Source organism: Mus pahari, chromosome 15 (assembly GCF_900095145.1).
Source record: "Mus pahari chromosome 15, PAHARI_EIJ_v1.1, whole genome shotgun sequence".
NCBI classification, from domain to species: Eukaryota; Metazoa; Chordata; class Mammalia; order Rodentia; family Muridae; genus Mus; species Mus pahari.
Window position 1 is genome coordinate 16,908,547 of NC_034604.1, and position 15,253 is coordinate 16,923,799.

Consider the following 15,253-nt stretch of genomic DNA (forward strand, 5'->3'; position numbering starts at 1 on the left):
CCCCGCCTCGCCTCACCCCACCCCTCCCCTCCCCTCGCCTCCCCTCCCCCCTCACTTACAGTTTACATAAGACCTGGGAACCCCAAATGGCAGAAAACATATGCTCCCTTAATATGATAATTTCCAGTTATATCAATTTTTCTGCAAACAGCCCTGCACTTCTGATAGCCATTTGAGGTGGAGAGGGGGAAGGGACGAGTGGGGCCCAGAGACAGACAGAAAGACAGGAGTTCTTGAAGACTGCCACTTGTCAAGTGTCTGAGTAAATGCTTTAGAGATGTTAGGGGACTGGAACAATAATAGCTCAGCAGTTAAGAGCTCTGGCTGTTCCACCTGAGGACCAGAGTTCAATTCCAAGCATGCAAATGGCAGCTTTTACAACTGTCTGTAACTCCAGTTGTAGGCCATCTGATACACTCACAGAGACACGAATGAAGGCAAAACATCAACACATAAAATAAAATTAAGTAAATTATTAAAAAAAGAAATATTAGCTAGCAGCCAGGAATTAAGATGAATAGAGATCTGCAATATTCTATAATGAAGAATGTGTTTATTATAAACATATGGATCAAAGAATAAATGATTTAAGAGGAACCGTCAATTATCATGATACAGGGATCTATGAAAAGTTATCAAAAATTGCATGTACATTCGCCATGATTTGAGAGTGAGGGTCAGGCAACTCACAGGTGTTGGCTGTTTCCTCCTACCATGTGGGTGGGACTCAGCTATGGAGATCAAGTTGTCTGGTTTGGAGACCACCACATCTTGCCTGCTCTCCTGGCAAACTTCGAGAGGGACAAGGGCCTGCCAGTGGGCTTGGCTTACTTCTTAGCTTGTGCTGTGATGCAATAGTTCTAAGGGATAAAAGTGGAAGATCCCTTCTTCCTTAGACATCTCCCGTTTGCTTTTCCCTGAGACACTCCTGTCAAGAGGAATGCGCTCCTACTCCAGAGAGGTGAGCATAGCAAGTTGTCAAAACACCCTCAGAAACTATCTTCACATAGGCAATATAATTGTGGTATAATTCTAAGTGTCCATGACTACTGAATGAGAAAGAACTATTCTTGCACTCACTCAAAGAAACGAAGACCATCAGATGCCTCAGTGTAACAATGTCACAACTCAGCAGCTATGGGTAGAAGTCTGGAACAGATGAACAGACAGGCACCACAGTTCAGCCCCATACCACAAGACCCCACCATAGCTACACTCACAAGCCAACGTGTTTCCTTTCTGTGGCACACTCTCCTTCTTTGACTGTTGCTGTTTTAGAAGTTCCTGGCAGGGACAGTCAACTTTCCAGATAAGTGTCCTCCTAGTTTTGGTTATGGTTTCAGTGAGACACATCTCCCAGAGGAACATGTGTTTGAACATTTGGTCCCCAGATGGTGGAGCTGTTGTGGAATGTGATTGAACATTTAGGAGGTGGGGCTTAGTTGGAAGGTGTTGATAACTGGAGGTGGGTCCTTCCTGTCTCTCTCTCTCTTCACCACAGTTAGTGACTGGGTGGGATGATGGCTGGACACAAGGCTGTCACTCTCCCAGAACTCTACCCAAGGCAGGGCCACGGTTAATTCTATGGAAGCACTTGCATTTATGGCCTATAAAAGCTCCTGTTTGAAAATCACAAGCCGAAGCCACATCTATCAGTCATGATATTCTCTGGTTCCCCCTCCCCCCCAACAATGGAAAATTCATTTCATGGTCATAGAACCAATAAAAATGGCTTCATTTAAAATATCCTGCTTTTCCCGTAAAAGTAAATGATTTTCAGGTGTTTATCACACATCCTTTATGTTTATAGTATTTTATAAACACTGGGCATGCTGAGAAGAGTCTCATGTCGTGAGACATCACCATGTGGACTGGAGGCCTAGGTCTTTATGACATTTGCTTTGGGTTTCAGTTTAAGTCTGATATTTTTCTTTTAGAACCAAGGTCAAGATAGGATGACAGCATAGTCATTTTCTTTTAAAAATTATTGCAAGTACCATTACGTTAAAATGTTTATGTCACAAAAATGCTGCAAAGTCTTATGCAAATGATTTACCACAGATTGATGAAACAAAAATTGCGGTTTAAAACTGTGTATATTGAGCTGGAGAGATGGCTCAGCGCTTAGGAGCACTGGCTGCTCTTTCAGAGGTCCTGAGTTCCATTCCCAGCAACCACATGGTGGCTCACAACCATCTATAATGGGATCTGATGCCCTCTTCTGGTGCGTCTGAAGACAGCCACAGTGTTACTCACACACATAAAATAAATAAATAAATCTTAAAAAGAATGTGTACATCAATGAAAATATCTTGTTAGTTACCCTACCCTGTTTACAAATTCTGAGTGACCTCAGATCAGTCACATCACAAGGAACTTTGAGAAAATTCAGCCTCAGTGCTCATCAGAGTCACAATGCAATCTTACAAACTCATATTCTTGTCAAAAGACCCCAGGATCCCACTGAACCTCATGGATATGACAACGGCCTACAAGGTTCCTCTTCATGAATATTTGTGAAAAGCATGCATAGACCACGTATGAAGAAATTTGAGATAACCAGTTGCTAACAAAATCTACATGATTTGGGGCAACACCCTGAAACATGAAACAAAACAACACAAAAATTAATACCTTTCCTGACAAAACCGCACCACTCAATCTTCCTTGGTGTGCAAGGCTCCAGTCATCCTAATGAGGGGACTCCTAATATGGACATTCCTGTTCATCTCTTATCAGACACAAAATAGCAACAAATAAAAACTAAGCAACATTTCCAACCTCTAGATTTGGTTGCTTAAGGGACCCCAGCTATGATCACCTTGACAAGCACACCAGTTAGTCAACAAACACGAGAGCCACTGCAAGCTAGGTGGATCAAAGTTCAACAGGAAAGACTCAGTGTTCCTGATAAAGATAAAGGTCGATCGTGATGTCACATCAAACACACTGCTGAGTTCTGACACCACTAAAGGTGTCTAGTGCTTGCCAGGAAGGGTGCTCTGTACTTGTTATTTATCTTTTGAAAACCCCTAGGGACCCTCTGACATGAATATAAGGTCTGAGGATCTCAAGTCATCCAGAATTCTGCAAAGTCTAGGATCTCTTACTGGGTAGAGGTATTTCTCTGTACATGTGCCTCAAGTGTTTGGAAGGTTCTGTAGGAAGCAAAGCACAGTTCAGTCCTGAAACACTTGGGAAGCCAAATGAGGGGTGGGATGGGTGGGTCCTACCTTGAGAAACATTTGTAGCATCAAGAACCCTTTGTGAATAGCCAATCACATGTTTGGAATGATCACTGTTAATTCTCAGCCTGTCCACTTCCTGGTTCCAGCCTTTTGGATTGTTCTTAAAGCACCCTCCCCAACCTCTCCCAGCAACTCCACAAAACCTGTGTGCCTAGGCCATCCCAGGACCACATCCTTACCTTGCGTTCTCTGGAATCAGCCCCCTCCCCCCCGCCCTTCTAATTCATGCACATTCTCTGATGTCATTTAAATGCCATTATCCATTAAAGCGTCTCTTAGTCTCTCATGTACCTTCTACTAGAAGTTTCTCTGTGTGTTCTAAATTGCCACACATGTTATCTGTCTCTTGTACTGTTCCTCATCTTTAACTTGGGCATCTCTTTTCATGTTACCTTCTATAGAAAACTGAATAGCACCAGTTCCACAGTCCTGGTCTTCCTGATGTTTGTATTTCTAGCAGCTGTCCCATAACTTCATAAGTTTGCAAGTGGATTTTCTAGAGTTTCTAGGGTCTCAGTGAGGTGTCCAAAGCCCAGCTAACAGGGAAAGAGAGAGTGTGTGTGGGGGAGCAAGGAAGACAGCCTTTCATTTAATTTCTCTGGTTTTACAAATATTTATTTTTTAAAAAGATTATTGTGTGTGTGTGTGTGTATGTGTGTGTGTGTGTATGTGTGTGTGTGTGTGCCCATGCAGGCCAAAAAGAGTATTGGATTCCCTGGAGCTGGAGTTACAGGCACTTGTGAGCTGTCTGACATTGGTGCTGGGAACTGAACTTGGGTCCTCTGCAAGAGCAGAGAGAGCGTCTTAACCTCTATGTCTTTTCTCTTGTAAAAAACAAATTCTGCTAGAGATAAAATAAAACAAACAAACACTCCCCCCAAAACCCACTGTAAAGACATTGTCAAATCCATGGAGTCATTATTGGTGCCTCTGTGGCTTTTGTCCCTCCAGACGAAAAGGGATGCAAAGGTTAACACAGCACCTGGTTCTGCAGTATGTGTGTACGTGAGACCATCCCCTTATTCTGGTCTTAATGTAACTGGAGGGACATTGGCGCGTTACTGGAGATACTGAGGCCTCTTGCTGATCCTGCCCCCGTCTTAAGCACAGAGGATTCATTCCTTCAGATGCAGCGCTAGGCTCTACCTTGTCTTACAGGTGAACCATCCAGTTTCTCTTGCTTTCTCTCTCCTCTCTCCACTTCTACGTCACCAGTGAATATTGCAGGTCTACCTACAGGCCATTTTCTGAAGCTCATTCCTCCTGGCCACCCACCACTGACAGGGGCTACAGTTTAGACACTGTCACTCAGACCTCTGTCAGGCCTGCCCCTTTCCTGGCCATCTAGCGTCTGCTGTCTTTTCCCTGTAATTTGTTTTCTAGGCAACAGCAAATCAAGTTTAAATATCCCGTTAGACACTCTCAGAGTTTCTCACCCAGTGTAGTACATCTCTCACTTGCCTAACTGAAATAACTGGGCTAGCATCAATACTTCATTCCAAATTAAATACATCTATTCATTCTGATGGTCTTTAACTGGGACGTGCTTTTGTTTTTACGTAAGTGACTTACAGCTTCAGATTTGGGAGGCACTGGAGGTGGAGGTAGGGCGATTTCTGAAGACTTAATTGTGGCTCCCAGGGTCGCAGGGGCGGGAGGAGAAGAGGGTGCACATGTGGACCTCGTGGAGCCTCTCAAGGTGTCGCACCTGCTCTTCTCACTGAGTGAGCGAGTGAGAGGCTGGCGGCCCGGCTTGCCTTCCTCCAGCCACAGCTCTTCATAGGGAACTTCTGTTTTCCCCGGGATGCCCACTGACTCCTCATTAGCTTCCGGGAAAAGGTAGTCGCTCCCACTGTCACCAGAGTCTTGATAGGGAAGGATATCATGAGGAAAAGGGGCCCACTCTCCCCCAAGGTCCCTGCAGCCATGGAGATTCACCTCACTATTGCCATGGAGATTGTTGCCATATACACAGACTGAGAGTCGGTGGAAGGACTGGGTGAGCTCATCACGGGCATAGCTGAGGGAATTGGGTAAATGGTTGTGGCCAGAGCAGCGGCCCTTTTTGGGGCTCTTGCAGTCTTCATTCCAGTCCGTTTTCACATCGCGCACAGCCCGTGAATACTCATCGATGTCAAACTGCTCTTGGCAGATACCAAGCCAGTGATGGACTAGGGTTTCTGGCCACATGTCTCCCTTCAGGTGTTCCGGGAGGCTGAACTTGGGGACAGTCAAGTGCAAAGGGAAGTGCATGGGGAGGATCTTGTTGTTGCGCAGCACACAACACACCACCACTGTCTTGGTCTGGATGTTCACAAACTTGTAGCGGTGCCCCTCTCTAATGAAGTGGAGGTCATAGGGATTTCTGGGTGGGGGGCTGGGCACTGTCACATTCACGGGGAGTCGAGTCTTCTCCACGATATTTCGAATGGTGTGTTCTCCTTCCTGCATCTGAAGTTCCAGGGGACTTCGGGTGCTAAATCTACCCTTGCACTGGAATGGAAGGCTGATGCTTTCATTGGTCCGGTGATTCATACAAATGAGGCAGGGCATTTTGCCTTTCCCCAGCTTGCTGATGGAATTGAGCTTCCCAATCTTTTTGAAGATGGTGTTGAGACGTGACTTCTCCTTGAAGGTCTTTGCATAAAGGATTTCCGCCTGCCCCATTAGGGTGAGTTCATCCCCAGTGCACAGGGTGATGTTGTAAACTTCAGTGTCTTCATTGCACTCACCCGACGCAACCTACGACACGATAAACCGAATTCCACATTAGTGAAGCAAACACACCAATGTTGTGCCTCCCGCAACCATTCATTTTTATGTGTGTGGCTAACAACAGCTGCATTCTTCTATTTGGTATATGTATTTAACATTAGAGAGGAACCTGGGTGAACGCTGCTGAAAGATTTCTTGTTTTACTCTTTGACAGTTTCATACATGCCTATAAGGCATTTTTATCAGAATGGCCTCCATTTTCCTCTCAGGACCTCTCACTCTGTACCTTTATTTCCCAGTATGCTCTGCTTTCTTATGTTTTTAATATTTTTTAAAATAACTCATTGAGTTAATTAATTGGCTTGCCTCCATGGACAATGGGTATGGGGTTATTTACTGGATCATGTAGGACTTACCTACCAGTTGTCATACCTCTAAAGAAAAATGACTCCACTCCTCAAGCAGCCATTAACTACCAATAGCTCCTCAGCCAAGAAAAAAAGAAACTTTTTATATAAGACAATATTAATTTAGATTTTAATTTAATTTATTATTATTATGTTTATCTTGGTCTTCTTGAGATATGGCCTCATACAGCTAGGGCTGGCCTCAAACTCCCCAGGCAGCTGAATCTAGCTCCTGCCTGTATCTCCCAAATGCCAGGGTTAAAGGCGTGTGCCACCACCCCTAGTTTTACACTGAATTATTAAAACACCTTTACCTCCTATAAATATAAAGAGGTCTACTTGATAGATAATTATTCTGGAATATTAACATTATCATTTTGTAATTATAAATAACATTTTCATAAACACTGAAGAAAAAATTTTCTTTTTGCTATTGAAAATTTTACTAAAGCTTTGCCTTTAAATTTTTTAAATTAATACATTTTTAAAATTTGGAACTAAGACAAAGGATTAAGAATATTTGTGTGTGTTGCTAGATATTGAACCTGGGCTCTGAGCAAGCTAGACAAGTGGTTTATCACTAAGCTATCCACCAAGTCCCTAAAATGCTTTATTTCTCTACTTAAGACGTATCATGCAAAGTATTCACGTTCATTGGAAGAAATACATAAAAATAACACAAACTTGCTTTCCTATTGCATATAACCTGTCAAAAATCTTATATAACTAGGAAAGAAAAGAAGCAGCATGTATCAGTTATCTCAGAGAGATGCAAATCCATATTCTTATTGAGTTTTCAACCATAATCTCTCCATTTTCCTGTGTCCTCAATAACAACATCATTTGATGTGTTTATTACACAAAGACTGACTTTATTTTATTAGAAAAATGAGTTTTCCCGACATTTATCATTTATAAGTAGAACTGCAATGACAGTTTTGACAGTTCAGTGATTTCTGTAGGAAGAAGCAACAGAAACAGAAGTGAGAGGCTCGGCTACGTTCGCCTGAGACAGGGCCTTTGCTTTCCACTCATGCTACCTACACATCCCTGAGCCGAAGGAAAGGCCTGCACCCTCAATCTACCTGCTCATGCTCTGTGTCAAGAGCTTTGGCTATTAGTAAGTTGCAGCTTAGCTATTAACTTAGATATCTGGGGCTCCCCTTAGCTATTCGTTTTTAATGTAAAGTGAATGGCTTTCATGCTATATAGTTTTGGACTTACTATTTGGCTTTAATTTTGCAGTTTCTCTAAATAATTTTCTTTCTTTATTTTTTATTTTTATTTTTTTGGTTTTTTTTTTGAGACAGGGTTTCTCTGTATAGCCCTGGCTGTCCTGGAACTCACTTTGTAGACCAGGCTGGCCTAAAACTCAGAAATCTGCCTGCCTCTGCCTCCCGAGTGCTGGGATTAAAGGCGTGCGCCACCATGCCCAGCTCTAAATAATTTTCTTAATAAAAAAATACAGACAGTATTTCCAGAATTATCTTTTGTGACTTATTTTGCTATGATCCGAGCTGAGAAGAGGATTGGCTTTAAACCAGGGAGATTTTACAACCTTCCTAGGAGCTGTGTGGCAATTTCTGGAGACATTTTGGTTGCTACAGTGAGGGAGCTGCATTCTATCTCTCTGGGTACAGTCCAGGGTGCTGCTAAGTATGAACACTAAACAGGGCAGCTTGTTGTCCTGACTCCAGAAAAGATTACCCAGGTCAAAATTTCAATCGCACCCAGAAGTTGGGAGTTGCTGGTATAATTACCAACACTGTAGTCCAGGATGCGGATGGCCTCATTTACTACTACATTTATGCAGCTGAATTCTCTTTGGTGGATTATGTAACGCAGGGATCAATTCTATTTTAAAAGTCAATGTAGTGTCTAGTATACTTCCTAAGTAATATGCCATTTGTAGTTGATTTGAAATGCCGTCTTTCTCTTGTATTAACATTCACAAAAGAAGTATCTAAAGATTCATGTATATATTTCTATTTTAAGGATATATATCATAGTTTTCCAACCCACCATAGTCATACTGTTTAATTTCAATATCTTTATAATCACTTTATATTTGATAACAAATCTCTTTTTATTCTGATTCAGAATCCCCACTGAAGCTGTCAATGAACTAACCCCTCTTCCTGGATCAAGAGAGTGGCCCCTCATTTCAGTAGCTGTGGTTCCTGGGTGGTGTGTGTGTGTGTGTGTGTGTGTGTGTGCGCACACACACACACACATTTCTGTTGTTCTGCTCAGTGATCCCTCAATGTCAAGATTCCCTCTACATGATTATGTTTACAACTGTAGAGCAGTGTTGCTGTCAGCCTTGGCCAGGGAAGCCGCTGTTAACCGGGCAACAATTACTGCAGAGACCCCTAACTTGTCAAAGTTCTGAGAATCTTTGAGTGCCCAGCCCTAAATGGCATATCTATATCACTTCACCCAATGCTCCAAACACCGTAGAAAAGCAAGGTGGAAAGAATGTGAGAACCACAGGGTGGGGGAGATCATGATCTGGTCCAGATATCCATGAACATACAACAACAGTGGCTATCTGCACAAGACCTGTTCAAGATGAACCCCATCACCTTTCCATCAGGGATGACGGAGGGGTACAGATGACCTTATCCTTCTCTGAGGAGCAGAGAAAAGACTGCAGGGAGGAGAGGGGATTGTAGTCCTCAGTGGTGAAGCCACTGGCAAGTTGCCTTTGCTCAAGTCAATAACATCACCTGTGCTCATGCAGGCAGCATTAATGAAATGTAGTAGATCAAAACCACCAAGTATAAAGGAGACCCTTCACAAAGAAAGAGTAGAGTGGGGGTGGGGACAAGAAGGTGTAATGCAGAGAGATCACCAAAGTATATTACATATATGTATAAAATTATTAATGAAAGAAGAGAATGGACCACGACTACTCAGGGAGGTTCAGTAACCCACGGCCAACAAAGGAGACTACAACCCAGGCCCAGCTTCTCTGGCCACTGCAGAGCCACTGTTTCCTTCTAGGGGCAAAGTCAGGAAGCTGTTTCCATTGTCACTCCACACACCCATGATCCTAGAAGATATGACTTCTACTGTGATAGCTATTCCAGATGCCCACACCCATGACTGCTCACAGGATGCCTGAGGAGACTGGTATGACAGTGCAAAAATGTTGTGGTTAGCAAACAGAGGGCTGTGTACATGTGTGACTGGATACATAAACAGCCGTCCTCTCAATCTCCCGGGGTCAGTTAGGGAGACCTCCCTCTTCTCCACGGCCTCCCCACCCCACCCTGGCCTTGTGTTTCAGTCCAGATCTTGAGAATTGCTTTTGGGGGTTTCATTGCTTTCTGTGGTCCTTTATCATGGGTGGACAAGACTAAGCTTGTGACAGGATAAACGGACAACTCACGGGGACCTGTCATCCCAGAGAACACATAGGAAGCAGAGACCGCAAAGACCTGAAATAGGCTGAGGCAAATGCCAAGATGGCAAGAAGCTAAGGACAGTGAGCACTACAAAGGCAGAAGAGCTGTCGGAAACAACTGGTCACAGCATCTGGGAACGCTCCAGGTAGCGGCTGGAAGCTGAGCAGCAGCAGTGGCTGCCTAGCATGAGCTCCTAGCCCAAGCTGCTAGTTGCTGGTCTGTTGCTCCTCAAAACTGGAAAGTGGCTGTGGCTCACACCAAGGGAGATCCAAGTTGCCTATCTGTGATGTCTACCTAAACAGAGCAAAAGAACCCTCTGCTGATTGGTAGCAAGAGTCCACTAAGGTTAAATGAATTGGCTTAGAGGATGCATTCAGCAAAGGATTATACAGAATACACTTTGTGCTCAAAACAAATGGTGTTTATATCCTCTGCTTATTCACTTGTTTATTGCTTTTAAGAAAAGAAACATAAAGAAAGAAGAGAAAATGGTAAAATGAGTTAATTTTCAGGATGTGTGTAGGGGGATAGGGCAGAAGGAAGTAGTGGAAAGTGAGTCCTTTGCCTGGGCCTTGCTGAGCTTTGCCCTTTAGACCCCACACATTCAAACAAGCTAAGGAATATTCTGTTTCCTTCAGAAGATTCTGTTCCTTATAGCAGAGATGTGATCAGAATCGGAGGGAGCTGACTTTATGTGCACAGCAGGAAAGAATAAACGTGTGTGAGTGTTAGGAGTTACAGTTTTGGGTCAGTGAGATGGCTCAGTGGGCACTCGCTATTAAGCCTGATGAGCTGAGTTTGATCCCTGAGACCTGTGTGGTAGGAGGAGAGAAGAGACTCCTGCATGTTATCTTCTAAACTCCACATGTGTGCTGTGGTTAGCATGTCTGTACACACATACAAATAACTTAATGTAATAAAAACGTAGAAAGCTACAGAGTTTAACTATGGAAGAAAAGGCAGAAATGAAATGGTGAGAATCAGGAAGAGGTCAAAAGAATACCTTGTAGGCTGGTTTAGAATTGGAGCTATCAGAAGACATATAGCTATATACACGCTAACAAAAGAACACACAGACACACATAGGCATGCACACAGACACACAGATGCATAGTATATACACATACACATAGTATATACATAGACACATAGACATACAGACATAACAGAGACAAACATAAACAGATACACACACATATACATACATACAGATATATGCACATAAACACAGACATACACACAGACAGACAGACACAGAGGCACACACAAACATAGATACAGACACAGACAGAGACACACTCCTTATATTGCAAACCATGCACTCAATAGGAACCAGAGCTCTTTGAAAAAACTGTGTCTACGGTGGAGCAGGAGAGGTGCAGGGTGAGCATGGGACACTGGTTGCCAGGAAACAGAGTGCTTATAATATGACAAGGATGTGTCACAAGAACATAGGAGATGGCCTGACTTAGTTCCCACTGCTAAAATCTTAAAGTTTGAGAATATAATAACTATAATCAATTACAATCTACAGAATACTGAATACAGGTTTAAACTGACAGCAGAACCCACAAACAAATGGAAACAAGGGAATGGGGGAAGAGCCAACCAATGTGGAAGAATGCGGGACCAGGAAAACCCTGATTTTGCCATGGCCACCTCAGTCATTTTGTGGGTGCTAAACTTAGAGAAGTCTGAGAAGAGCAAGTAAATGAAGGAACTGCTGCCAGCTCAAGGAGCCAGGAAGAGGAGGCATTTTCTCCAGTGGTGGAGCCCCCGGTGAGCTGTGTACAAGCCGGTACAGAACCCCACAGCCATGTTCACATGGGCAACCGTAATTAAGAACAGATGCCAAGAAATGAAGCAAGAGAATGCTGGCCAGGAGGTTGAAGGGGCCAAGAGGGTGTGAGAGGGAGATAAGAGAGGGACATGGCAGGGGACACAGTGATAATACACTGGTATCAAACTGTCAGAGTAAGCAAAAGTACTTAGAAAAAAATCCAAACAAGACAGGTCATATGTATGGTCTTAAAGAGTGGTTCTCAACCTGTTGGCAAACCTCCATCTCCAAAAATATTTACATTAAGATTCATAACTAGCAAAATTACAGTTATGAAGTAGTAACAAAAACGATTTCATGGCTGGGGGTCACCACAACTTGAGGAATTGTATTAAAGGGTCAAAGCATTAGGAGGGTTGAGAAGCACTGCTCTAGAATGACTATGACTGTGACGAGGAAAAAGTGAACAATACAGTCATACAACCGGGCCGACCTTGACTGAACGGTCAGAGTTAATAACACCCAAGTGGGGCTGGTGAGATGGCTCAGCGGTTAAGAGCACCGACTGCTCTTCCGAATGGTCCAGAGTTCAAATCCCAGCAACCACGTGGTGGCTCATAACCATCTGTAATGAAATCTGATGCCCTCTTCTGGAGTGTCTGAAAACAGCTACAGTGTACTCACATATAATACATAAATACATTTTTAAAAAACAACAAACAAACAAACAAACAAAAAACCACCCAAGCGATCCATTTCGTGTCAATCATCAATACCCCAAGATGCTTGCCATGTAATATTCCTGGGGCCTAATCATGAACTATCAGATACCCCCAAACTGAGAAACTGCCTCCTTTTCCTGCTCTCTCTGTTGTGTGTGTCTAACCCAGGTTATCTCATTCCTGGCAAGTGCTCCTCCACTGAACTATACCTCAGTAATTCACTTGAAATACCAAGAAAGGTTGAAGGACCCTTTTCAAGTGAAATAAAGAGGAAACACCGCCGTTGCAGGCAGAGATTGTGTTGTTTCTCTCTGTGCCTTGCTAAGTACAAACTTACAGAATTAACTTACTTTTAAAAAAGATTTTGGATTTTAGTTATGTGTGTCCATATGGAGATGTATGCACACAGGCATAGGTGTGTCTGCTAAGGACAGCAGAGGGTGTTGCAGGAGTTACAGGTGGCTGTCAGTCCCCATACGCTGGGATCCTGGTAAACTGGGACCTCTGGAAGAGCATCGAGTGTTCCCAACAGCTGAGCCGTCTCTTCAGCTCCAACAGTAAGCTCCTCAGTTGATTCTCTCACAGTTTTGAGATTATGTCACCTGTTCTTTCTAATGACAAGGTGGTTGGAGGAGTGAGCATCCTCATGACGCTTGGATTTTACAAGACTCTCCACATTTTAGTATAAACTATAAGAACTACACTGGCCTGAGATATTCTTTACCACAAGAGCAGTTAACTTCCAACTTTTGGTTTTCTAAAAATTTCTATAGTGAAACTAATTTTTAGGTCAATTGCTATTTAGCATCCAGTAATATGGTCACATTCTTTTTTTTTATTTCAATGCCCTGTTTTATGATTCCAGCAATCAATTTTCAAATTTTAAAATGATAACAAGCTTGAGATAGTTTCTACATCATCGTGGTGCATCGAGACTGCACAGTTCTCTTCGATAGCATTATAACTCAGTTGCATGGGAGAATGGCCTACAATTTTATTAGTCTGTGTCTATCAGGCTTAACGTTTATCGCAACTGAACTTTTTCTTTGCCAATAAAAAGTGTCTGGCGGAAGTGATGGAGGAAGCTCATACTACTTTCTAAGTAGAAAATGCCAGTGTGCATTTAGAAAGACTAGGCAGAGACATCGCTGTAAATAACTTGTCATCATTACAAGTCATCTCTATGTAATTTTAATCTCTGGAGTAAGCAATCTGTCAATCAACATTAGTACCATAAAAAACAAACAGCTCTGGGGTTTCCATGGTGAAGCAGTTTTCCAGAGGAGTCATTTGTAAATACCTGATGCCAACAAACTTATTTTAATCGTGCTTCATGTGGGGGTTTAAAGTCTACTTTGGGTGACTCACAGAAGGATTATTATGTTTTAAAGATTTGTATCTAACTGTTTCCTTTGTATTCACCTGCCCTAAGTGGATTCTAAGATGGAGTAGGGTGGGAAGATTTATTTGAATAGTCAGAATACTTTCTGACTGCTCAAGGAGCTGCCCACAACAGAGTCCCTGTGAGCCCAGCACCAAGCTTCTGCTAATGACCGATGTGACTGTGCCACGCCTGTGTCTGCTTAGTGCCTGTGCCACGTCTGTGCTCATGTATAGGTGTATGTGTATATGCCAACAGGTGCACATGAATGTGTGCTCAGGCACTTCATGACCTGAGGTCAAGTTCAGGTGTTGTTCCTTAGGAGGTCACTGTTGTTTTGTAGACAGGGGCTCTCACTGGTACCTGAGGCTCACCACCGGTAGACTACAGGCCGGCTGGCCAGCAAGCCCCAGGGGTCCCTGTGTGTCTGTCTCTCCAGAGCTTGGAGTACAGCTTGTGCCTTCACATCTGGCTTTTTAAATGAGGGGTAGGGATCAAGTCCAGTCCCTCATGCTTGCACAGCCCACACCACTTACTGAGTCATCTCTCCATCCTCAACTTTCTTTTTCTATAGGATTTGTACCTTCGGGGCTTCAGTCATCCTATTTTCCTGACTTTGGTCTCAGGTAGTATTTAGTTAAACTTACAACCATATACGCAGATCAAAGGTCAGCAAACCACAATTCATGGTGGAAATCAGCCCACTGTCTCATTTTATGAGGACATTGTCACACCCATCATTTATGTCTAGTCCAGGCTGATTTCTCCTGACAAAGGCAGCATCAAGTGTGTGCAGCTAAATGATTCATCACCCCTACAATATGTATCACATTCTTTGTCACAAAAATGCTGTCAGTCATGGAAGGGACCATGGCGTTCGGAATGTGATTGGTACAGTATTACTAGTTGATACAACCATGGGCCATAAGCTGAGCCTGAACCCTGTCTGGAACAGTAACTGACTCTAGACAAAGCATTTAACTTTTAGTGCCCTCTCATCTGTATTTATTCAGCTGGATAAATGAGTACACATGAACAACAGCTTCTGGCATGGGGAGGGATTCAATCAACAAAGGCAACACGGCCACTCCTCTTTTTCAAGAACACCTGACTTATTTTCTACCACATGTACCATTTATATCCCTGCATTTCCACACTGGGAAGTCTTCATCCACTACTGTTTTCAAGCCAAACCACTGTCTGTAAGCATTATCCTCTTCCTTGTATTGAATAGAGCTCAGGTTTTTATTGCTTATGTTAACTTGGAATAAAACAGTATTAGAACATAGCCTATACGTCAACTTGGCCATATAGCAAAGGAAATGAATTGCCATGTCCTGATTTAGAATAGACTGGTCTGTGAAGCTCTCAATTTGATTGACATACTTCCTTCTTACTATAATCTTGTAGAACACTCAGGAGTTATGAAGATGCGGTGACCTTGATTTTGAGTCTCGATGTCTGTTTCTCTTTCACTTGTGTAACAAACCATCTCCAGTTAGTATTCAGAGAATTAGTAATGCTGCTCAAACATGAAGACATTAAAAAACCCTTCTCTCAACACCTGAAAAAAATGTTCAACATCCTTAG

General features: G+C 43.0%; 1 protein-coding gene across 2 annotated transcripts in view; it reads right to left on the minus strand.

The window, feature by feature from the left end:
• Garem1 (GRB2 associated regulator of MAPK1 subtype 1) overlaps positions 1 to 15,253 on the minus strand; it is a 168,683-nt gene that overhangs the window by 18,176 nt on the left and 135,254 nt on the right. For both annotated transcript variants that reach the window (XM_021214851.2, XM_021214853.2), the window contains exon 4: positions 4,821 to 5,990. In XM_021214851.2, coding sequence (XP_021070510.1) covers positions 4,821 to 5,990 — 1,170 coding nt within the window. The remainder of the gene's footprint in view (positions 1 to 4,820; positions 5,991 to 15,253) is intronic.